We start from the raw sequence: 23,050 nt of genomic DNA, 5'->3' as shown, positions 1-23,050 counted from the left end.
ACCTATATAACATTTACTGACTCTTCCGTCTCCCAGCTTGAATATCAACCTACTCAGGTTACATACTCTCGGAGCATCCTTTATTTACCACTTCCTTACCTTGGAACATTCCTTACATTTGTAATTATTATTTGTTCAGTGCTTGTCTTGCCAAGTAAACTCTAGCTTTATAAGTTCAAGGATTGTGCTCATATTATTCATGGCAATACCCCCCCAGCACCCACCTCAAGTCTGGTGCACATGAGTTCAGAATAACAGTTGCCAAGGGATTCTTTAATTGTGGTATCACTACATATGTGCCATGAGTAAATAGAACAGACATATTACACTGTGTGAATTCTGAGGACAAGGAGAGCAGGCAGGTGTCACGGTTTAGGGGGCGCGAGGGAAAATGTAAAAGGGGGAAGACAAAGTGCAACATTGTTCAACATTAATCAATACAACTTACAAGGCCAAAAGGAGAGAAGAAAATTAATTAACTTACCAAAACATTGCAGTGAGATGGATCCGAGACAATAATTGTCAATCTAGTTAAAATTTTAATTGGTCTTGATTTTCCCTATTTAAAAAAAAACATGATGTCAAAAAGCACAAAAGACAACGATTGATTTTCTTGTTTACCAGTGGAAAGTACTCATTAAAAGGTACTGGCTATAAGGGATAGTGAAGATCAGTAAAACCCAGTCCTTATTCTCTATGAATTTATAATACAGACACAGAAAGGGATGTATGTATCTTAAACTACATAATGAGATAATTTTAAAGTTGTAGGACTTCAGGAAAGAAGATCATCAAAGCAGTATTGAACTGATAGTAAAAGAATGTTTCCTGAAGAGCTGAGCCTTGAGGAAAATGTAAGACCGGTACTCAGAATAAGGTGCAGCTCAAGTTAGAGAATACACACATAATTAGGTAACTCTTAACTGAATAAATAGATACTATGTTTCTTAAGCAACAAAACACCTACCTGTACAATCGGCAAAGTTGTGAAGAGTTCAGAAACAGCTATTGGTTTTTCGATTTCCTACAACAAATGATAAATAGTTACCGTAGATTGAATACATCAATAGCACAAGGCATAATGGAAAAATTATGAAGGGTTCTCAGAAAAAAAATACGCATTTATTTTTAAAAGAAAGCAAGGTGATTTCTGGTATTCAAAAAGACTTTCTAAAATTATTTTTAAAAAGAAAGCTAAACAGAGAAGCAACTGTAAACATCAGTGAATAGGAAGAATGAAAACTAATTTTTAGACTGAAATAATCTACAGGATACAGTTGTTGGCCTGAAGAGAAATATACATACTTACTAGTAATGTTTAAGAGAGAAATTAGTTAATAAGTCCACGACAATAAAATAAAAAGGACTAAATATTTTGAGTACAGTCCAGCCAATAACAATGCACTTTTTGAACAGTGAAAGTAACTTAATTTCAAATCAACTTTAGGAATCCTGAATACTATATCATAGTATCTCACACAAATCTTCATTGTTTATATAAATATGCATCAGTTCAACTGTTAACATATAAAAATAGAAAAGGAATAGTGCACAAAGGAGTGCATTTAAGAAATATTCTAATCTGTAACTTCCAAATTACCAATATAAACAGAATTAAAAATACTTATTTATGAACTTATTAACTTCAGAAATATTACTTTACCTGTTTCTTTTCCTTAAAGTCAACGATATGATTGATAGCAACAACTGAATAGCCAACTGAAAAAGAAAAATTGAACACTTTTATTAAATATAACAACCTCTCCTTCCTGTAACACAGGTCCATCCTGAGTCTAGATGTCAAGAGTAGGAGGCCATTTAAGGAGTAGTTATGAATGTGAACTCTAGTGTCAGTCTGCCTGATTTAAAGTCTACGCACTACCACTTACAAGTTACTTAATGTGAAGTTTCAGGTTCTTCATATGTCAAATAGTGAAAATAACAACACTTACTCCATACACCTCTCATGAAATTTAAATGAAATAATACACACGAGGTGTTTGAGAACAGTGCCTGGCACATAGGTCTTTGTTTAACTATTATGAATTATTATTAAAATGATACTAAAGACTCTTAACTTTGTGCTTCTCCTTTTCAACTGTCATTCTCTTTCACGTCCCTGTATTCATTTTCATCCCAGCAAGTTCCTACTTTATCACTGTCACTTTTATTCTCATTCTTTTGCTTTTTGTCCTTTTACTTCCTTCAGAGACTCCTTTCCTAGAGAGAAATGAAGTGATAACTCCCTCACACCACTGCCGCCCACTTCCCGTTTGAAGCTGCACACCATCGACAGACTGGGAGCTCCTTGAGGTCAAGGGCTTGCTTTATTACCCTCATCAGTTAGCACTGTTCTGGACCTTTGGGCTACCAAAAAAAAAATCTAAAAATCATGATTCTCTTAATTTTTAAAAATACCAATGGGGATGAAAGGATATTAATATTAAAATACATATCAATGCCAAACTCTCAACAGTTTGTCCAACTTCCTTCTTCCCTTCCTCCCTCAAGTATTTACTGAGCATCCATTACTTGACAAGCCCTAAACTGGTGTTGAGCATACAGGATAAATAATACAATCCTTCTCCACAAGAAATTTACAGCCCAGTCTGTTGGAGAACTAAGGCAAATAAGGCAATCAAGCAAGTCATTGTATATAAATACATTTTTTTATAAGTAAGTTTTCTATGGAAGTATATAGCACAATGAAACCTGGTGTAGGGGTCACAAAAGCCTCCCTGGAGAAAGTCACCCTTAAAAACAAAAAAATCACATGTATGCCTGTACCTTGGGCTTCACCTTGCACCCAGTTAGTCAAATCAACCAGTCACACCTTCTCCCTATTCTTCTTTACCACACTCCCAAATCTGCTCTAAACTTCCTTGTTATACCCATTTGGGATATCCTTTTGGCTACTAAACAATGTCCCTACCATTCTACAGAAATGTCAACTAGGATCTGTTTCTCCACAAAACTTTTTCCTAGACTACTCCTCATCTGGCAGCTTAGGAGTACTTACTTCCCTAATCAGGCTTTAAGGTATTTTAATTTACGCAGTGTATTTCTGAAGCTTATTATTGGTTTCTTATATCACATCAGAAACTAAGAACCAGGGCTCTGTCTTCCCTATTCTTTGAAAATGTCCACTATTTATTTCCAGACTCATCAAATAGCAGTCCTTTGTCTGACTTGTAAGTTGAGGCAACTTTGTCATATGCCATGAATTCCATTTAATTTATAAAAAAATAACCACTAACAATGTACATAATTACCACATCTCTTTCTAGTGTATTTTAAACTGGGGGAAATTCTCTAAAGAAATCATTATAACTTTTCTTTTTTATATATTTTTTAATGTGTTCAGTTTATTCCACAAGCATTAACTGAGTAACTGCCATGCACTAGTGCTTGCAAAGTGAATATGTTAAGCACAGTAAATAAAAGGATAAGACATGGCAATTCTCTTAAGAAGCTCATGATTTATTTAAAAATGGGATGGCATCAGGAAAAGCCTATTGAGGAGGTAATAATTGCGAGGAGCTACACCCAGGAAAATTTATTTTACAGGATCAAAGAACATTAGCGCTAAATGGCCCAGATCATCTTGTCTACTTTCCTCTTCGTGCTGATGAGCAAAGTACCACAGAGATAACACTCATTTAGTGGCAGCAGTGGAAAGGCAAAGTCATTTCGCCAAGGATACTTCATAAAGAGGACAATTTAAAAAATGGTGTGATTCATTTTGCCAAGAAGTGGTTGTCATTTCTAGCATCACCTCTGAACAGTATCAGTAATCAGAACTCACAATGAGCTGAAAACTGTCTCTGAGGAGCAGATGTTACTGCACGAACCTCTTGATTCTTTTTAATATCTCTATCCCCACACTTTACAGTCTAAGGAATACAGAACCCATGACTAACTCCAATAGTTAAAACAGGTTCTAGTCTCTCAAGGCTTTCGCTTCCCTTCGATTCGGGCCATGCTGTCCTCCTCCTCCACCTCCACTCCGCCGTGTATGTCCTCTACCCCCACCTACCCTCTCTCTGTCTGGATAATATTGTTCCAACACTCCCGCATCCTCCTCCTTCTCTGAGCCTCCACGGCGCTTCCTGTCCGTGCCCCAAATTCCAGCATTTGTTTAGACACTGTCGTGAGAGTTAGGAAGGGCTGATAGTAACTTAGAAGCTTAGAAGATTGTACACTTGGAGTCCAGCTCCGGTTTCTGTCATCTATCAGCTGTAGGCCCCTACGCGAATCCCTCGCCCTCGTTGGGCCTCCGTTCCCTCATTGCAGGAAAGGAGCTGAACAAGGTAACAACCTTGTTCAGTTTTCCGCGCCAGGAATCAGACCAACACCTCGGCGGGCATCAGCCTCCAGGGACATTCCGGGGACATCCCAGAGACTCTGGAAGACCTGACAGAGACCCATCAGTAAACAGTTCCTCCCAAGAGGGTCCCGATGGTCAGGGTGGCATGAGGTTGGGCAGGCGCTGCAGCCCGCGAAGCCGGGGCAACTCACGGTGAGCCGCTGTCTCCACAAGTCCGCGCAGAGCCTTCAGGTCAGAACCCGCTCGCACGTCCAAGTCTGCAAACACCGCCATGCTGAAGTCCCATGACCACCCGCGCGCGCCAGTCTGCGCAGCCGCTGAGCCCGCCCCTCAGGCATGCTGGGAGCTGTAGTTAACCTGCGCAGTCCGTCTCTACCTCCAGTTGACTAGGGATTCGGAGAAACTTACTTTGCCTTCAACTACCGCCAGAATTTGTGTGTTGAAATCAACAGCTTCATTTCAGTCCCTTTTTGTCTTCTTCTGAATGACAATGTTTGGTTCCCCCTGGAGGGGTTCCAATTCCCCACTATTCAGTACTCCTATAAAATAGTGTAGAAATGAATTCGTTCAACATTCACGCCCACGGTATCTATTTAGCGCTGCTCATGAATCAGAGAATTCTGCTAATAGGTGAATGCTATTTAAAGAGTCCTAAAGAACACGTTTTCCTTTCCTTTCCCTAAAGTCCATTCCGTTGTTTACAATGGACTTTCCGGGAAGAAGGCATTTGTGTATGACTGACTCTAGGACATTAAAAGAGAACTACCCCAAGACGAGGGTACTTTTACCCAATCAGAACTGTTGATGTCAAAGACCGCTAATCTCTGTTGCAGTCAACACCTTCAACCACAAGATGGCAGGGCTCGCTCGAGGACGAGCGGTTACAGCCAACATTGATTTAGCCAAAGACACGTTTGAAAAGGGAGGTGCAAAATTGAGATGTTTTACACTTTTCCAGCTGAGAAATGTACAAGGTGACGCATATCCCACATATCTGATGTTTCCACTTTTTTCCGACTTAGTGTAAATGATCTATTGAGGATTAATAGCAAATTATACTACAAAAGTGTGACGATAGTTTACTCTCAAACCACCTGTGATAAAGGACCAGTTTCTCCCTCCTTCTCCCCTACCTCCAAATTCTTCACGAACCAGGATGTGGTCCTTTATGCATCACCGGTAAGCAGCCTGGCCTCATGGGAATCACAAATTTGACAGCACTCGAACTGCCCTATACCTGGCTGAATAGAGTCTGCTGATCAGGAGCTCGGATATCAGGACAATGCCAAAGTACTGTAAACGTTCTAAACATCTTCACTTTTAGTTTGTTTGTTTTAATAACGTGAGCACAGCAACAACAATCACAGAATTAGAGGCTCGGTCATTTGACCTGGGGAGTGTCCCGGTTGGTGGCCTGCTGAGTTTTCGTTTCGTTGTTTTGTTTCTGTTTTAGAGAGAGCACCTCGTTATTGACCAGGATGGACTCTAACGCAAGCAGTCCTCTCTCCTAGCTGTGATTCACACGCGCCCACTCCCATGCCCCACCCATCAATTTCTCTATTTATTGATCACAGACAGTTCACAGACAGTCTCTCGTCTATGGACCACACCTTAACTAGTACTCCTTTATGCGATTTTCTTGTCGTTCTCAGAAGGCAGGAGGGATCTGCTCCATGCAGTAGCATGCAATTCTCTTCTTGGTTAACTTTTGTAAAGAAAAGATATTTTGCCTTTTCCAGTACTTGATATTTCCTAAGTAGGAGTAGAAGAGAGTATTACTTCTGCAAATAGAATAAGGTCATATGAAACAAACCCTTTGTTTTTCATGAGAATGTCGAATGTTAATTTTGCAGGGTCACACAGGCATCTTCACCTATGACCATAACAATCTAGATTGGTCAGAAATATGACCAATGTGTGGTGAAGGTGAATAAGGTGATAGTTCAATTATTTTTTCATTTTTAGTTGACACATTGTAATTATATGTATTTATAGGGTACAATTTCATGTTCTGATATATGTATATGTTGTATAATGAACAAATCAAGGTAATTAGCATAGTCATCACCTCATGTATTTTTGGTGATAACATTAAAAAAACTTTCTTCTAGCTGTTTTGTGATATATAAACAATACCTTACTGTTAACCATTGTCACCTTCTGTGCAATACAACATCAGAACTTATTCGTCCTATCTACCTTTGTACCTGTTGAGCAACCTCTCCCCATCCTCCCTCCCCCAATCCCTCCCTAGTCTGTTAACCATTGTTCTACTATTTACTTTCTAGACTTCTATCAAATTAATTTTTTTTTCAGATTTCACATACGAGTGGGATTACACAGTATTTGTCCTTCTGTGTCTAGCTTATTTCACTGAAGATAGTGTCATCCATGTTATCCCAAATGACAGGATTTCATACTTTTAAAATGGCTTAATAGTATGTCATTATGTGTATACTACATTTTCTTTATCCATTCATTCGTTGTCAGACATGGAGGTTGATTCCAAATATTGGCTATTGTGAATAGCGTTGCAGTAAACATGGAGTGCAGATATCTCTTTGACATACTGATTTCACTCTCTTTGGATTATACACCCAGTAGTGCAACTTTCAGGTTATATGAGAGTTCTATTTTTAATTTTTTTAGGAACATCTACTGTTTTTCATAATGGCTATACTAGTTTACATTTCCACCAACAGTAAGTGTTCCTTTTTCTCTACATCCTCACCAACACGTATTTTCATTTATTGTTTTGATAATAGTCATTGTAACTGGAGTGAGGTGGTATCTCATTGTGGTTTTGATTTGCATTTCCTTTATGATTAGTGAGGCTGATGATTTTTTGATTTTTTCATATACCTGTTGGCCATTTGTATGACTTCTTTTGAGAAATGCCTATTAAAGTCTTATCAACCCATCACTTAGGTATTAAGCCCAGCATGCATTAGCTATTTATCCTGATGCTCTTCCTCCCCCTGCAACCCCAACAGGTCCCAGTGTGTGTTGTTTCCCTCCCTGGTCCATGTGTTCTCATTGCTTAGCTCCCACTTATAAGTGAGAACACACAGTATTTAGTTTTCTGTTCCTGTGTTAGTTTGCTGAGGATAATGGCTTGCAGCTCCATCCATGTCCCTGCAAAGGACATGATCTCATTACATTTTATGGCTGCATAGTATCCTGTGGTGTATATGTACCACATTTTATTTATCCAGTTTATCATTGATGGGCATTTGGGTTGATTTCAGGCTTTGCTATTGTGAAGAGTGCTGCAATGAACATATGTGTGCATGTATCTTTATAATAGAATGATTTATATTCCTTTGGGTTTATATCCAGTAATGGGATTGCTGGGTCAAATGGTATTTCTGCTTCTAGGTCTTTGAGGAATCACCACATTGTCTTCCACAATGGTTGAACTAATTTACACTCCACCAACAGTGTAAAAGCCTTCCTATTTCTCCTCAGCCTCACCAGCCTCTGTTGTTTCCTGACTTTTTAGTAATTACCATTCTGACTGTCATGAGATGGTATCTCACTGTGGTTTTGATTTGCATTTCTCTAATGATCCATGATGTTGAACTTTTTTTCATACATTTGTTGGCTGCATGAATGTCTTCTATTGAGAAGTGTCTGTTCATGTCCTTTGCTCACTTTTTAATGGGGTTTTTTCTTATAAATTTGTTTAAGTTCCTTGTGGATTCTGGGTATCAGACCTTTGTCAGATGAATAGACTGCAAAAATTTTCTCCCATTCTGTAGGTTGCCTGTTCACTCTGATAATAGTTTCTTTTGCTGTGCATAAACTCTTTAGTTTAATTAGATCCCATTTGTCAATGTTTGCTTTTGTTGCAATTGCTTTTGACGTTTTCATCATGAAATCTTTGCCTGCGTCTATGTCCTGAATGGTATTGCCTAGATTTTCTTCTAGGGTTTTTATAGTTTTGCTTTTTACATTTAAGTCTTTAATCCAAATGAGTTAATTTTAATAAACAAACAAACAAACAAGCAAGTTAATTTTTGTGTGAGGTGTAAGGAAGGGATCCAGTTTCAATTTTCTGCATATGGCTAGCCAGTTTTCCCAGCACTATTCATTAAATAGGGAATCCTTTCCCTATTGCTTGCTTTTGTTAGGTTTCTCGAAGATCAGATGGTTGTAGATGTGCAGTCTTATTTCTGAGATCTCTATTCTGTTCTATTGGTCTGCATGTCTGTTTTTGTACCAATACCATGCTGTTTTGGTTACTGTAGCCTTGTAGTATAGTTTGAGTTTGGGTAGAGTGATGTCTCTAGCTTTGCTTTTTTCGCTTAGGATTGTCTTGGCTATATGCATGCCCAGATAGTTTTTAAAACTTCCTTTTATAGCAATAGTCTTGCTATGTAGATGAGACAGGTCTTAAACTCCTGGCCTCAAGTAATCCTCCCACCTCAGCCTCCTGAAGTGCTGATATTACAGGTGTGAGCCATCGTGCCTGGCCAAGTTGCCCATTTTTAATGGGTTATTTATTTTAGCTTTTTTGTTGTTATTATTTCAGTTCCTTATATATTCTGGATATTAAGCCCTTGTAAGATGCATAGTTTCCAAATATCTTCATGTCCATTCACACTTTTAAAGTTTTTCCTTTGTTGTGCAGAGACTTTTTAGTTTGATTTAATCCCATTTGTCTATTTTTGCTTTTGCTGACTGTGCTTTTGAAGTGTTATTTAAAAAATATTTGCCCAGCCCAATGCTTGTCATGAAGCACTTCTGTTTTCTTATAGTAGTGTTATAGTTTCAGTTCCTACATTTAAGTCTTTGATCTGTTTGGAGTTGATTTTTTAATATGATGAGGGATAGGGGTCTAGTTTCATTCTTCTGCATGTGAATATCCAATTTCCCAGCATGACTCATTAAAGAGACTGTCTATTCCCCAATGTGTGTTTTGGGCATCTGTTTTAAAAAAAATCAGTTGGCTATAGGTGATTTATTTCTGATCTCTCTATTCTGTCACATAACTGGTCTATGTGTCTGTTTTTCTGCCAGTACCATGCTGTTTTGGGTACTATAGCTTTGCAGCATATTTTTAACTCAGGCTTTGTGATGTCCCCAGTTTTGTTCTTTTTGCTCAGGGCTGCTCTTGCTGTTTGAGGACTTTTGTGGTTTCACACAAACTTCAGGATTTTAAAAAATATTTCTGTGAGGAATGTCATTGGTATTTTGATAGGGATTGCATGGAATCTCTAGATCATTCTGGATAGAATGTCTACTTCAACAATATTAATTATTTCAGTTCATGAACATGGGATATCTTTCCACTTATTTGTGTCATCTTTATTTCCTTAATATTTTATAGTTTTTATTGTAGAGATCTTTCACCTTCTTGGTTAAGTTTATTCCTAGGTATCTTTTTTGTAGCTATTGTAAATGGAATTGTTTTCTTGATTTTTAAAGATAGTTTGCTATTAGCATACAGAATGCTACTGATTTTTTGTATGTCAATTTTGTATCATGCAACTTCACTGAATTTACTTGCTAGTTTTAAATGGTGGAGTTTTTTGGTGGAGCCTTTAGGGTTTTCCATGTATAAGATCGTGTTGTCTGCAAACAGGAATGATTTGAGTTCCTCCTTTCCAATTTGGATGCCTTTTACTTCTTTTTCTTGCCTAATTGCTTTAGCTAGGAGACGGTTTAATTATCTGATGCTAATATGAGACTAAAGTGGGCTTCTTTGAAAGTCACAGAACTTTTGCTGTGGACTGTACCATATAAACTTCTTTTCTTCTCTGCACCCTAAGCCTGGATGAAGAGGAATAGAAAAGGTAAGAAAGAATAGGAATAGATAACAATCAGTTTAGCACTATACTGAGGGTCAGCAAACTTGCTAAGTACTTATCTATGTATCTTATTTTCAAAGCAGCTGTGTGTTAAGTGCTGTTTTTTATTTTTGTTTTATTACTGTTTTCAGATCTAGACTTGCAGAAGTACTGTTTTTTACTTTTTGTTATTTTATTTTTAAAATCAATATTCATTTTTACATCTGAGAAATCTAAGGCATTAGTAGTGGTAGAACTACATGTGGATGGAGGCAATTTGTTTCAGTTCTTGCCTAGTATACTGCTTCCTGAGCAAAGCAAGCAGAGACTAGAGTTGTTGGGGAGGGAGGAGGAGAAGAAGAGAAAAGAAGAGAAGGGAGACTGGAGAGAAGGTGAGTAGAAGGGAGACTGGAAAGAAGGTGAGTGGAGGAAAGGAGAAGTAGGAAGGGAGAAGGAAGGAAAGGAAAGAAGTGGAAGAGCAGAGAGAGAAGTGGGAAGAAGAAAAGGACAAGACAGAATAGGGAAGATGAATAGGGAAGAGGGGTCAGAAGTTGACCTGAAGGGATGGCTGTGGCAGCAAGAATCTGCAGCTTGAAGAAGACTATAGACATTTCTGACTGGAAGATAATAGTACTGTATAAGACTGGGAGCAGTGACTCACACCTGTAATCCCAGTACTTTGGGAGGCTGAGGCAGGAGAATTGCTTAAAGCCAGTTCAAGACTAGTGTGGGCAACAAAGTGAGACCCTGTCTTTACAAAAAATAAAAAAAGATTAGCCAGAAGTGGTGGCACACACCTATAGTCCGAACTACTTGGGAGGCTGAGGTGGGAGGATCACTTGAGCCCAGGAGTTCGATGTTATTATACAATGAGCTATGGATTGCACCACTGCACCCTGGTGTGGGTGACAGAATGAGACCAGTCTCTTAAAAATCCCAGCTGCTTGGGAGGCTGAGGCAGGAGAATTTCTTGAACCTGGGATGCAGAGGCTGCAGTGAGCAGAGATTGCACCATTGCACTTCAGCCTGGGTAACAAGAGGGAAACTCTGTTTAAAAAAAAAAAAAAAAGTACTGTATAATTATGATAACCATTTTACATCAGTTATCTGATTTGATCCTTGCAATAGCCAATGAGAGAGATATCGTTATTTCCATTATATCAAGTAGAAGTCCTGGGCTGAGATAGGATGGCTCTTGAGTCATTTCTTCCTCTGCGGGAAGCCTAGAAAAAGAGGATGTTTTTCACATCCAACGCAATCATTGGGCCCTTCTCATCCTCCCAGAAGAGCTCTCTTTTTTGGGCTGTGTGTGGGCTTGGGTGTGTGCTTGATTAGACTTTGGCCTTATCCTACTTTTATTTCATTCACCCCTCCTGAGTGAACTGAAAAATGCTCCACCCAAACCTGTCCTCTTGCAGCTTAAGGCTGAGGGGGAGCCAGGCAAGAAATCCATATTATAAAATGATTTAGCCAGATGTACTGGGAGCACAAAGCAGAGATTTATCTCCCAGATTGAGGGGGTAAGTTTGGGAGATCCTAAGAGGAAAAAGGGCAGTTTCCTTGAGGAAGTAATGCTTGAATTAAATTTTGACACATGAAGTGGAAGAGGAACATACACGAGGCAGAGATCTAGGGTGTTGAGAGTATATCCAGAGCTGGCATAAAGTAGGTGGTACTCAGCCAAAAGTAACTGATTGAATAAATGAACTCATGGCCTCTTGTTTGACTTCGTTCCCATATCAACAGAATTATAGCACTGTTGGATGCATTATTTAATCACATGGCCAGAACTGTGCACATGGTGCACTAGTATGATACACCAGCAACTGAAACAGAACCATCCTCTATGTCCCACATGATGGGACACTTATAGGAGCTCTTGGGAGATTAAAAGATGCCTCAACTCCAGGCTGACAATACAGTTGCCCTATTCATCACATATCTGGGAAGTTTGTGCAGTGAACCATCTGCCCAGCCTTTCCCAGAAGCCCTCATAAAGCAGATCAGAGGGGTTAACTGCTAAACCTAGAACTCTAATGGCATTCCATAGGACATCATCCATCCAGGGAGCTGCTCACAGCTCACAGTAATTCCTTCCTCATCTTCTTACCTTCCCCCGGAAACTCGTTACTGACCTGATATCATAAAATCTGTCCACTTTCTGTGCTGGGGTAATCTGCCCCTGCTCACAATATTAGTTTTTAAGTGCAGTTAAATGAAAGTGAAATATTTTTTATACCCATGTTTCTATTAAAAATTGGAAAATGAGGCCGGGCGCGGTGGCTCACGCCTGTAATCCCAGCACTTTGGGAGGCCGAGGCGGGCGGATCACAAGGTCAGGAGATCGAGACCATGGTGAAACCCCGTCTCTACTAAAAATAGAAAAAATTAGCCGGGCGCAGTGGCGGGCGCCTGTAGTCCCAGCTACTCGGGAGGCTGAGGCACGAGAATGGCGTGAACCCGGGAGGCGGAGCTTGCAGTGAGCCGGGATTGTGCCACTGCACTCCAGCCTGGGCGACAGAGCAAGACTCTGTCTCAAAAAAAAAAAAAAAAAAAAAAAAATTGGAAAATGAGATAGATGTAGGCTTGTATTTACAAAAATTAGCCTAAGAACATGCTCAATTGTGAAAATAAAGGTAGTCCTACCTCTTTAAGATGCACAGTGTGCCTGATTTTTAAAAAAATACAATTTCAGGAGCCACTATGAAAGAAATCAAAGGAAGAACTATGATTGGTATAGGGAAAAGATGCATGATGATAGACTTAATAAATGTAAAGAAGAGGACTGAAATTTCAACAGGATTTTAAAAAAACAAATAGAATAAATGATGGTATTAGGATTCTCCAGAGAAAAAGAATCAACGTGTGTTTGTGTGTGTATGTAAAGTGACAACGAAAGAGAGATTTATTTTAAGGAATTAACTTAAGTGATTATGGAGGCTGACAAGTCCCAAGATCTGCAGTCAGCAAGCTGGAGATCCAAGGCAGCTGACGGCGTAGTTTCGGTCTGAGTCTATAGGCCTGAGAACCAGGATTGCTGATGGTGTAGTTCCAGGTAGGCTGGCTCAAGAAAGAGCTGACATTTCAATTTGAGTCCAAAGGCAGGGAAAAGCTGATGTTCCAGATCAAAGGTAGTCAGGCAAAAGGAATCTTCCCTTTCTCAAGAGACAGTCAGCTTTTTGTTCAGGCCTTCAACTGATTGGATGAGGCCCACCCACATTAAGGAGGACAATCTGCTTTTCTCAGTCTACCTATTCAAATGTCAATCTCCTCCAGAAACATGCTCACAGACACACCCAGAATAATGTTTGACCAAATATCTGTGCACCTCATGGCCCAGTCAAGTTGAAACATAAAATTAACTTTCACAGTGATGCTGTCTAGAAATGGTTGCATATTAAGTGGAAAAAAAAAAAAAAACTGCTCAGGCAACAAAAACTTTGCATAAAAGGCAAGTTTAAAAAGAAAGTTTATTGGAAGCAAAAGAAAGCACAAGTCCTAAACAGAAACTAACATTTACAAATGTAATATCTGTAGCTTTTACTGCTCAGTATGTTGTAAATATGGCTTAGAGCTTGCAAGACAAGTTATATGAAAAAACCTAAGTTATTTCTGGCATTTTTTCATTGCAGCTGATAAGTGTATAGAAACCTAAAAGCTATTTGTGTTGGAGAGTATTTTGAAATGACTAAAAATTTTTTTTGGAAATGGTGCTTCAAAAAAGCACATTAGGAAGTAGCTTATTTTTGTGTATGGAGAAGAGGGTTTTTTTAGAATTTTAAAGTACACTTTTCAGAATTGGTAACCATGGCTACAGATGGGACTCCAGTAGGGGTCAGTGTTACCATCAGACTTATGAAATATAAGCACGATGTGACAAGATTTTGTCAAGACACAGAATTTAAGCCAATTTATTGTACCATTAACAAGAAACCACTTTGAGCTCTAAATTTAAAAGCCATACAAATAATAGCTACGGCATTAACCATGGGCCACACACAGTTCATGCCCCAAATAGCTATAGTGGATGTTGAGAACTCAGTTTTGAGCTGCTGAAAGAAATTTACTTATTAATGTCATCAAGGTTAAAATATCCATCTTGGCTCACCAGTGATGGCTGAATCAAAGATTTGGTTCTTGTGATTGATGATATAACCCCTGTCCGTTAAAAAAAGCATACAAACAGATTTATTCATATGTAACAAAATTATATCTTTGGGCAGCTCATCTAGGTAGGAATGATCTAGCCCATTTTTTTGCACTGAAACTGGTTTCCAGATATGAAAATTATGGAATAACCCTATATTGCAGCACCAAATTGTGAAGTTGAAGACTGTGATTCAAAAAAGACACTCTGATTTAAACCCTTAGACTTGATGATAATATTGCTTAATTTGCCTTTTTCAATTGCTACTGCTAGTGTGAATAAAAATTACAAAGGAAGTTTTTGAACAGCAGTGCATTGTATTGAGAACTTAAAATGATAATATTGGAACACTAGAATTTTACAAATATCTTGCCAGTAGTTAGTCTAAATTGGAGATTAGCAAACTATGGTCCATGGGTGAAATCTGGTCTGCCACCTGTTTTTGTATGCCTTGCAAGCTAAGAATCATTTTTAGATTTTTAAGTATTTGAAAAAACATTTAAACGTGTTATTGAGCAGTAAGTGTCAGTCAACAACTTATTTTAGAAAAATAATGTGACCCTTCTTGCACAGAGTAAAACTCATACCTACTTTGCATGGCACACAGGTTTCTTTTTCTTTTTCTTTCTTTTTTTTTTTTTTTTGAGACGGAGTCTCACTCTGTCGCCCAGGCTAGAGTGCAGTGGCTGGATCTCAGCTCACTGCAAGCTCCGCCTCCCGGGTTTACGCCATTCTACTGCCTCAGCCTCCCGAGTAGCTGGGACTACAGGCGCCCGCCACCGCGCCTGGCTAATTTTTTTTGTAGTTTTTTGGTAGAGACGGGGTTTCACCGTGTTAGCCAGGATGGTCTCGATCCCTGACCTCGTGATCCGCCCGTCTCGGCCTCCCAAAGTGCTGGGATTACAGGCTTGAGCCACCGCGCCTGGCCGGCACACAGGTTTCTTTATGATCTGCCCCAACAAGTCTACCCTTGCCATTTTCCACCACTATGGCAAGTCTTCCATGTGTTTATGGACCCCGTCAGCATTGCCTTCTCCTTTCCTCCAGTCTTCTAATGAACTTTCTACTTGAGCTGATATGTTAGCTCTGTGAATTCTTTGGTCTTTCCAAGCAGAGCTGATATCTCTTTCCTCTGGGCTCTTATAAGTTTGCTTCATACCTATATTAGGAGACTTTCACATTGTACTGTAATTATTTACTTGTCTGTCTCTTCTACCAATGAGCATCTGCAGAGCAGAGAACCTGCCTTATTTATCGACACCAGCACTTAGCACAGTGCCTATTAATATGTAGCTAGGACATGCTTATTGAATGACTAAAAGAATGGATCAAGCTGGGTGCGGTGGCTCACACTTGTAATACCAACACTTTGGGAGGTCAAGGCAGGTGGATCACCTAAGGTCAGTGGTTCAAGACCAGCCTGGCCAACATGGCGAAACCCAGTCTCTACTTACAAATACAAAAATTAGCCAGGTGTGGTGGCAGGGGCCTGTAATCCCAGCATCTCAAGAGGCAGAGGCAGGGGGAGGTGCTTGAGCCCAGAAGGCAGAGGTTTCAGTGAGCCAAAATCGTGCCACTGTATTCCAGCCTGGGTGACAGAGTGAGACTCCATCTCGAGAAAAAAAAGTCTCAACAAATAAAATAAAATAATGGATTAGGCATAGTTTTTCCTAGACATGGGATATGACTGTGATGGTAATTTTACATTAAGATATCATTTTGTTGAATATAGAAGGATTCATAAAATTCTAAAGAAACTATAGAATAAGATGTATCCTATCACTACTTCAATGAAAGCCTTACTTCTATTTTGATTATCTTGAAATACCACAAATCTCTCTAGATTTTGCCCAAATTACTGGTTGCCCTTTTGAGTTAAACTACTCCAAAAGTTGTCCACCTTCTGAATTGCCATGTTCTCTCTTTTGATCTCTTGAATCCATTCCAATCTGCTTTACCCCTACCATTCCACTGAAACAGTTCTTGCCTTACTTTGCACTTAATTCAGTCAATTTCTACCCCCCTTGAAACATTTTCTTCCCTTGACTTTAAATATCCAATTTCTCTTAGTTCTTCTCCTGCCTGACTGCCCCCTCATTCTCAGTCTTTGTTGGTTTCTTTTCCTCTCCAACATCTCCGGATGTTGGTGCATCCCACGGTTAAATCCTCAGGACTCTTCTGTAACTCCTTTTCCTCTTGGGAGATTTTCCCCTGAAATTGTATTTGCACAGCTGACATCTCCACTTGAATAATCCAATAGTATCTCAAACTTAATGTGTCCTTTTAAAACAAAGCTCCTAAAACAATACCTGGTTTGCATTAGACACTCCTTAATTAATGTTGACTCAATGAATTGTTGCTACTTTAATCAATTTTTTAATTGAGGAATTTAAATTTTCTTCTCATTAGAAATCTTTCAGGAAGGATTGGAAGCTGACAATGTCAAATTTGTTCATTGATAAAAACTTTCCATGAAAGCTGTGTCTTTGTAGAATTTGCATTGCTGAATAGATTCCCCACTAGGGGGTATGCATGCATCACTTATATTTTGAAAACAGTCCTGGTTAAGAAAAATTGAGTAATTAATAAAATAAATAAGGGCTCTTGGATGTAGCTATTGTCTGGATTTTTCATTTATCTTGTTCGGCGGAAACTTTTTAAAGGTTACATTTACTTTGTAAATAGAATGAAAATTTTCTAAATGGAAAAAATCAAAGAAGAAATGTACTTTTTTTTAGTATGTCTAAATTAAAACAAAACTCACGATTCATTTTTAAGCTGAACAATTACCTTGAAACATGACGGATTCTTGGTTATAGGCATTATTCTACACTCAGTTCAACTGACTAATGTTTATTGGACACCTAGTGTATGGCAGGAGTAAGGAAATATCCCTTTGGTGAGTTCACAGTCTAATGGGGAAGATGTCATGGAAATATGAAGCATAATGCAACAGTATATACTATAATAAAGATAACTTAAAAGTGCTTTAAAACCCTAGAAAGAATGACATTAACTATGGCAAGGGGTACTCTCACTGAGAAGGAGACATTCAGGTGTCCCAGACTAACTGCTTTTACCCTAACTGGGCCTCAAAAATGTCTGTGTTGATGGATTTGAGTCCCTGTCTCTAGCATATGTGTTCTGTCTCTGTGATAGTGATCTGTAGCCCCAATAATGGCCACAGGGTAGTATCAGGATATTTATATACAATACTCTTAGTGCTACACTGTCTAAGCATTCTAGTTTTCCTAGTCTTTTCTCACCAAATTCTGGGGGCAAAGGACACCCAGATAATTAGTTTAGTTGAGTGAGAAAATGGGGTACAAATGTGAGAGACTGAAAAATTTGGGGAAATGAAAGAGTAGCCCTGTGGAAGTCCACTGCATTGGGCATGGGAGGCCATCAGACCCCCAGTAGACATGATATCAGCATGCTTGACTGACTAGTGAGTTGCCAATGAACCCTATGGTTAGGAAGCTTTATTTGTGCTTTTTAAAGTATATCTAGGTTGTCAGGGTATGCCGGTTTATGGCAAAACAAACTATCCTAAGCTTATGTCCTATGGAGGGATATGTGTGGGTTTTCATAGATGGGATTACGCATATGCATTTAGACGAGCTAGATGAGTACCTAGAGGGAAGAAGGGCATATAAGAAGACAGTAACTATCCTGTAAGACTCCACAGCTCTTCTGCCCTCCCCCAGAGCAGTTCTGAGAGCAGGAGATTGCCAGCTGGAAACCTCAAAAAGCTGTATTCTCAGGTGCCCTCACTGACAATCTTATGAGAATGTTATTGTAGCCAATGAGGGTCTAGATAAGAGTTGGTACTTTTAAAAGCAGTAATTTTTTTCAATGCAAGGAATAAAAGGGATAAAAACGAAAGACATGATTTGATTTAGATGCCAACACTTTACTCACTGTCTCTGGTATAACTGTCGAAGAGTAGGCGGGCGGTGGGAGGGAAGAAGGAAGCAACACCTTGATATGGCTTTTAAGCACCAGAAAACTAAGGGCAGAACAAACAACAAATTTAGATGAATATTTAGATATTTTATGAATATTTTGTGAAGCTATATCTTTAGCGTTTCTTTGTGAGAAAATTATGGAAAAGTATACACTAGATTTTGGCATTTTTATGAGGACATAATTATTTGTTAGTGAAGGTTAAAGGGAAACTGAAAGAATTCCAGATTGCTCTGTCAGGATTTTGGAATAACACAATGATAGATGAAATTTAAACTCAACATAAGCAAAGTAATGCTGTAGAAGCCGAGATTTTCAATAAGTATGTTTATGCATTGTGACAGCTTATAAATTAAAAACCTAGCAACTCTTGGGAAATACACTCAGCCATCACCAGGGATAATATAATAGAGGTGACTGTTCTATAAAAAAGGGAGCTTGGACTCGACGCTATATTGACAATGAAAGAGGAAGTAATTTAAAAAGTAGTATTTTAATGATTATTTCCTGTATTTATATGTCACACAATTTAAAAGTTGTTATGGAATGAACATTTGTTTCCTCCGAAAAATTGGTATGTTGAAATCCTACTCCCCATTGTGATGGTATCAGGTGTGAGAGAGCATCTCATTGTGGTTTTGATTTGCATTTCTCTGATGGTTAGGGATGATGAGCATTTTTTCATGTTTGTTGGCCACCTGTATGTCTTCTTTTGCGAAGTGTCTGTTCATGTCCTTTGCCCACTTTTTAATGGTGTTATTTGTTTCTTGCTTGTTTCTTCATTTAAGTTATAGATTCTGAACATTAGGCCTTTGTCAGATGGGAGAGGGAAGATGATTCGGGAGATGATTAAGTCATGAGGGTGGAACCCTCCTAAATGGGATTAGTACCTTCATAAAAGGGACCCCAGGCCAGGCGTGGTGGCTCATGCCTGTAATCCCAGCACTTTGGGAGGCTGAGACAGGCGGATCACTTGAGGTCAGGAGTTTGAGGCCAGTCTGGCCAAGGTAGTGAAACGCAGTCTCTTCTACAAAAAATACAAAAATTAGCCAGGTGTGGTGGCATGTGCCTGTAATCCCAGCTACTTGGGAAGCTGAGGCAGGAGAATCGCTTGAACCTGGGAGGTGGAGGTTGCAGTGAGCTGGGATCGCACCACTGCACTCCAGCCTAGGTGACAGAGCAAGACTCTGTCTCAAAAAAAAAAAAAAAAAAAAAAGAGACCCAGAGAGCTCTCTTACCCCCTTTGCCAGGTGAGGACACAGCAAGATGGCTGTCTATAAGCCAGAATATTGTCCCTCACCAGATGCTGAATTTGCTGGTGCCTTGATCTTGGTAAATGTTTGTTGTTAAGTCACCCAGGCTATGATATTTTTGTTATGGCATCCCAAAGGGACTAAAACAAGACAAAAGCAAAAACTAGAAGCTGTTGTGAAATATAAATGGGCTATGTGAGGGCTGGTAAGAGTGTAGGTGGTAAATCATATTGACTAGAGGTTTAAATACAAATAAAACGATTAATTTTCAAAATCTGTGGGTAATTATTGTGGAATATTATTTGACAGAGCCAAGACAGAATACATAAGCTGAACTGATTAGGGTATTCAAGGGGAAGAATACAAAAGTCAAAGTAAGTTAAAATGAATTGAAAAGTTAAAATGAAATAAATGTCATGAATGAATTTTTAAAAGACCTTAAGACAATTCTACACCTCAAAATAAAAAATGGAGACATTTCAATGCAGTCACATATGATCTTGGACAAGTTATAAAATTTCTCCCAGCCTCTATTTCCTCCTCTGCACTGAAGGGTGAACAAATGGTTTCTTAGATGTATTCCAGCAACAAACTATTTGTCTTTTGTCTGAGATTTCCTCAGGGGATATCTCCCAAGAACCCCAGTGGATGCCTAAAACCTCAGATAGTACTCAATCCTATATATACTATGTTTTTTTTTTTCCCATCTGATAAGAGAGAGGGCTACTAAGTGACTAATGGTGGGTGGTATATACAGTGTGGATATGTTGGACAAGGGATGATTCATATCCTGGGTAAGACAGAGATTTCATCACACTACTCAGAATAGTGTGCAATTAACAACTTACACATTGTTTATTTCTGAAATTTTCCATTTAATATTTTCGGACCATGGTTCACCACAGATAACTGAAACCAAGAAAAGCGAAACAGAGAATAACTGACATAAGTAAGGTTGAAGAAATTTCCTCATCCATCTTCTTAACTATTAGATAATATTGCTTTGTGGCCTAGATATTATCTTCCATTCTTCCTCTGACTCAATGGATTGGTTTGCTTATCCTAGGCAGACAGGAGCCTCTGAAATGTTGATCACAGCAAGAGAGCTGTGAACATTGGCCAACCATGAGGGCTTTTTTTTTTTTTTCTTTTCATTAAACTTTCTTTGAATGTGTACAGGGAAAAATATGGGCATAGTAATCAGATAAACCTGGGTTTGAAACATAACTATTTCTTACTAGCTGATTGCAAGAGCAAGTAAGTTTCCTTATCTGGAAAAACAGGGCTAATACCCACCTTGAAGAATGGAAGTACTATTCAGCACTCTGATCAATATACTTTGAGATTTTTATTCCTTTTCTTCTTATTTATAATCCGCTAGGGCCTAACAAGAAAAGAAAACAGATTTGATTATTTTTAGAGTCTTAAACTAAAGAAATCACTGCTGGCTTCCAGTGAAACCTTTAAACGACATGGAATGAAGCAAGTCTCACAAACAATAAAAATCAGTCGCTCTGACAGGGTTTAGATACTAAGGGGAATTTTAGCCAATAGGTATTAAATCAACATACACCTCGTGGATTCCTCTATAGAACAGTATAACCGGCCTTTTCTTTGCTTATGTGTAACACTTCCAGAATGCTACGGGAAAATTAACTCTCTTTTCAATATATTAGGCTTTGAAGTCGAAATATAAGGGCAATCAGGGTCTATTTTCAGAGCGAAGAGGACTGTTTCTAGACATCCAGGAAGGATTAGTCTAAATGGGTTTAACCCCCTTGGAGGCCTCGTCCCCAGAGCATCCCCATCTCTCAAGTGCCAGGGGCTTAAGGAATCCCCCTTCCTTTTTTTCCTTCTTCCTCTTCTCGGAGCTCCCACCCTCACCCCATTCGGCTGCTTCTTTTCCATCTTCACTTCTTTCCATAAGCGGTCAAAATAGAAAACGGAAGTACCTATTTGTTGCTTAGTGTAGTGCTCGGAGAGGTTTTTTTGTTTGTTTGTTTAATTAAGAAAAATAAAATCCCCCTCCAGGTTCTTCATTTCGCAATGAGCCCGAACATCCGCTGGCTCATTAGGCCTCTTAACAAAAGAAAAATGCCCCACTGAACTGTGGCTGACTACTGTGCGGAGGCTGGGGTCGGCTGGAGGGGTTCTGAGTATCTATCATGCGGCAAGGACAGCTTCCCGGGCGAAGGGACCTGGGATCCCGGGATCCCGGGAGGCGCGTGCAGCGCCGCCCCCTCACAGTAGGGAGGCGCGGGAGAGGCGGCGGTCCCTGCCCAGCCCGGGTATCCCGTCCCAGGAGCGCGAGGGCGCGGGCAGCGGCCGGAGGCGGCGGCGGCGGGGACGCGGCGCGGCTGCCGCAGGGGAGCGGCGGCGGCGGCGGCGGCGGGCGCGAGGGGCGGGGCGCACTCCGCAACTTCTGCCGCTGCCGCTGCCGCTGCCGCCCGGGCGCTCTCGGCCCAGCCGAGTGGCTGCTGCGAGCTGTGGAGCTGCCGGCGGAGCCCGGCCCGAGCTCCCTCGACTTCGCGTGTCCCGGGCGTCCGTCGGGGGCCGAGGTGCCTCCCGCAGGGAGTCCCCGTGAGGCCGCGCTCCCGCGTTATCCGCAGCGGCCGGGGGTCCGGGGAGTGCGGGGCTCCGAGACCGAGCGGGGCGCCCCCCAGCGGTCGGCGCGGGCCCCATGGCTGGGCCGGGCGGAGCGGAACCGGTGAGGTGAAGCCCCGGGGCCGGCAGCCGGAGCGCGTGGCGGGGGCGCCGGCTCCATGGGCAGCGGCACACGGCGGCGCGATGATGGACGTTAACAGCAGCGGCCGCCCAGACCTCTACGGGCACCTCCGCTCTTTCCTTCTGCCAGAGGTGGGGCGCGGGCTGCCCGACCTGAGCCCCGACGGTGGCGCCGACCGGGTCGCGGGCTCCTGGGCGCCGCACCTGCTGAGCGAGGTGACAGCCAGCCCCGCGCCCACCTGGGACGTGCCCCCGGACAATGCCTCCGGCTGTGGGGAACAGATCAACTACGGCAGAGCCGAGAAAGTTGTGATCGGCTCCATCCTGACGCTCATCACGCTGCTGACGATCGCGGGCAACTGCCTAGTGGTGATCTCCGTGTGCTTCGTCAAGAAGCTCCGCCAGCCCTCCAACTACCTGATCGTGTCCCTGGCGCTGGCCGACCTCTCGGTGGCCGTGGCGGTCATGCCCTTCGTCAGCGTCACCGACCTCATCGGGGGCAAGTGGATCTTTGGCCACTTTTTCTGTAACGTCTTCATCGCCATGGACGTCATGTGCTGCACGGCCTCGATCATGACCCTGTGCGTGATCAGCATTGACAGGTAAGGGCCGGACCGCCCCGTCCCAGGCTCCGGCTGGGGACCGGCAGGCAGCTCAGCCCCGCGCGCTCGCCTGGATTTCCAGGGAGAATCAAGCCAGACTTCAAGGCGGGATGAAGGGCTACGCTGAAAACACCGCTCGCCCCCCACCCCCCATCTACCCTACACCATCCAAACTTCAGTTATAGCATAGCCTATGTACATCTTTAAAAGAAAAACCCGAAATGTTCTGGTTTACTGTA

The 23,050-nt window shown here is 40.9% G+C and overlaps 2 protein-coding genes across 5 annotated transcripts in view; one reads left to right on the top strand and one right to left on the bottom strand.

Moving 5' to 3' along the window:
- RPP30 (ribonuclease P/MRP subunit p30) overlaps positions 1-4,638 on the bottom strand; it is a 32,416-nt gene extending 27,778 nt beyond the window's left edge. For both annotated transcript variants that reach the window (XM_025395724.1, XM_025395725.1), the window contains exons 1-4: positions 4,519-4,638; positions 1,664-1,719; positions 968-1,024; positions 485-559 (exon numbers count right to left, since the gene is read on the bottom strand). In XM_025395724.1, coding sequence (XP_025251509.1) covers positions 485-559; positions 968-1,024; positions 1,664-1,719; positions 4,519-4,600 — 270 coding nt within the window. In that variant the 5' untranslated portion in view covers positions 4,601-4,638. The remainder of the gene's footprint in view (positions 1-484; positions 560-967; positions 1,025-1,663; positions 1,720-4,518) is intronic.
- Positions 4,639-22,036: 17,398 nt separating this feature from the next.
- The window catches only part of HTR7 (5-hydroxytryptamine receptor 7), a 115,208-nt gene continuing 114,194 nt past the window's right edge, over positions 22,037-23,050 (top strand). For all 3 annotated transcript variants that reach the window (XM_025397166.1, XM_025397165.1, XM_025397167.1), the window contains exon 1: positions 22,037-22,811. In XM_025397166.1, coding sequence (XP_025252951.1) covers positions 22,273-22,811 — 539 coding nt within the window. In that variant the 5' untranslated portion in view covers positions 22,037-22,272. The remainder of the gene's footprint in view (positions 22,812-23,050) is intronic.

This window comes from Theropithecus gelada, chromosome 9 (assembly GCF_003255815.1).
Source record: "Theropithecus gelada isolate Dixy chromosome 9, Tgel_1.0, whole genome shotgun sequence".
In the NCBI taxonomy this organism is placed as follows: domain Eukaryota; kingdom Metazoa; phylum Chordata; class Mammalia; order Primates; family Cercopithecidae; genus Theropithecus; species Theropithecus gelada.
The sequence above is the reverse complement of the archived record's forward strand: the minus strand, read 5'-3'. Positions and strand labels throughout refer to the sequence as shown.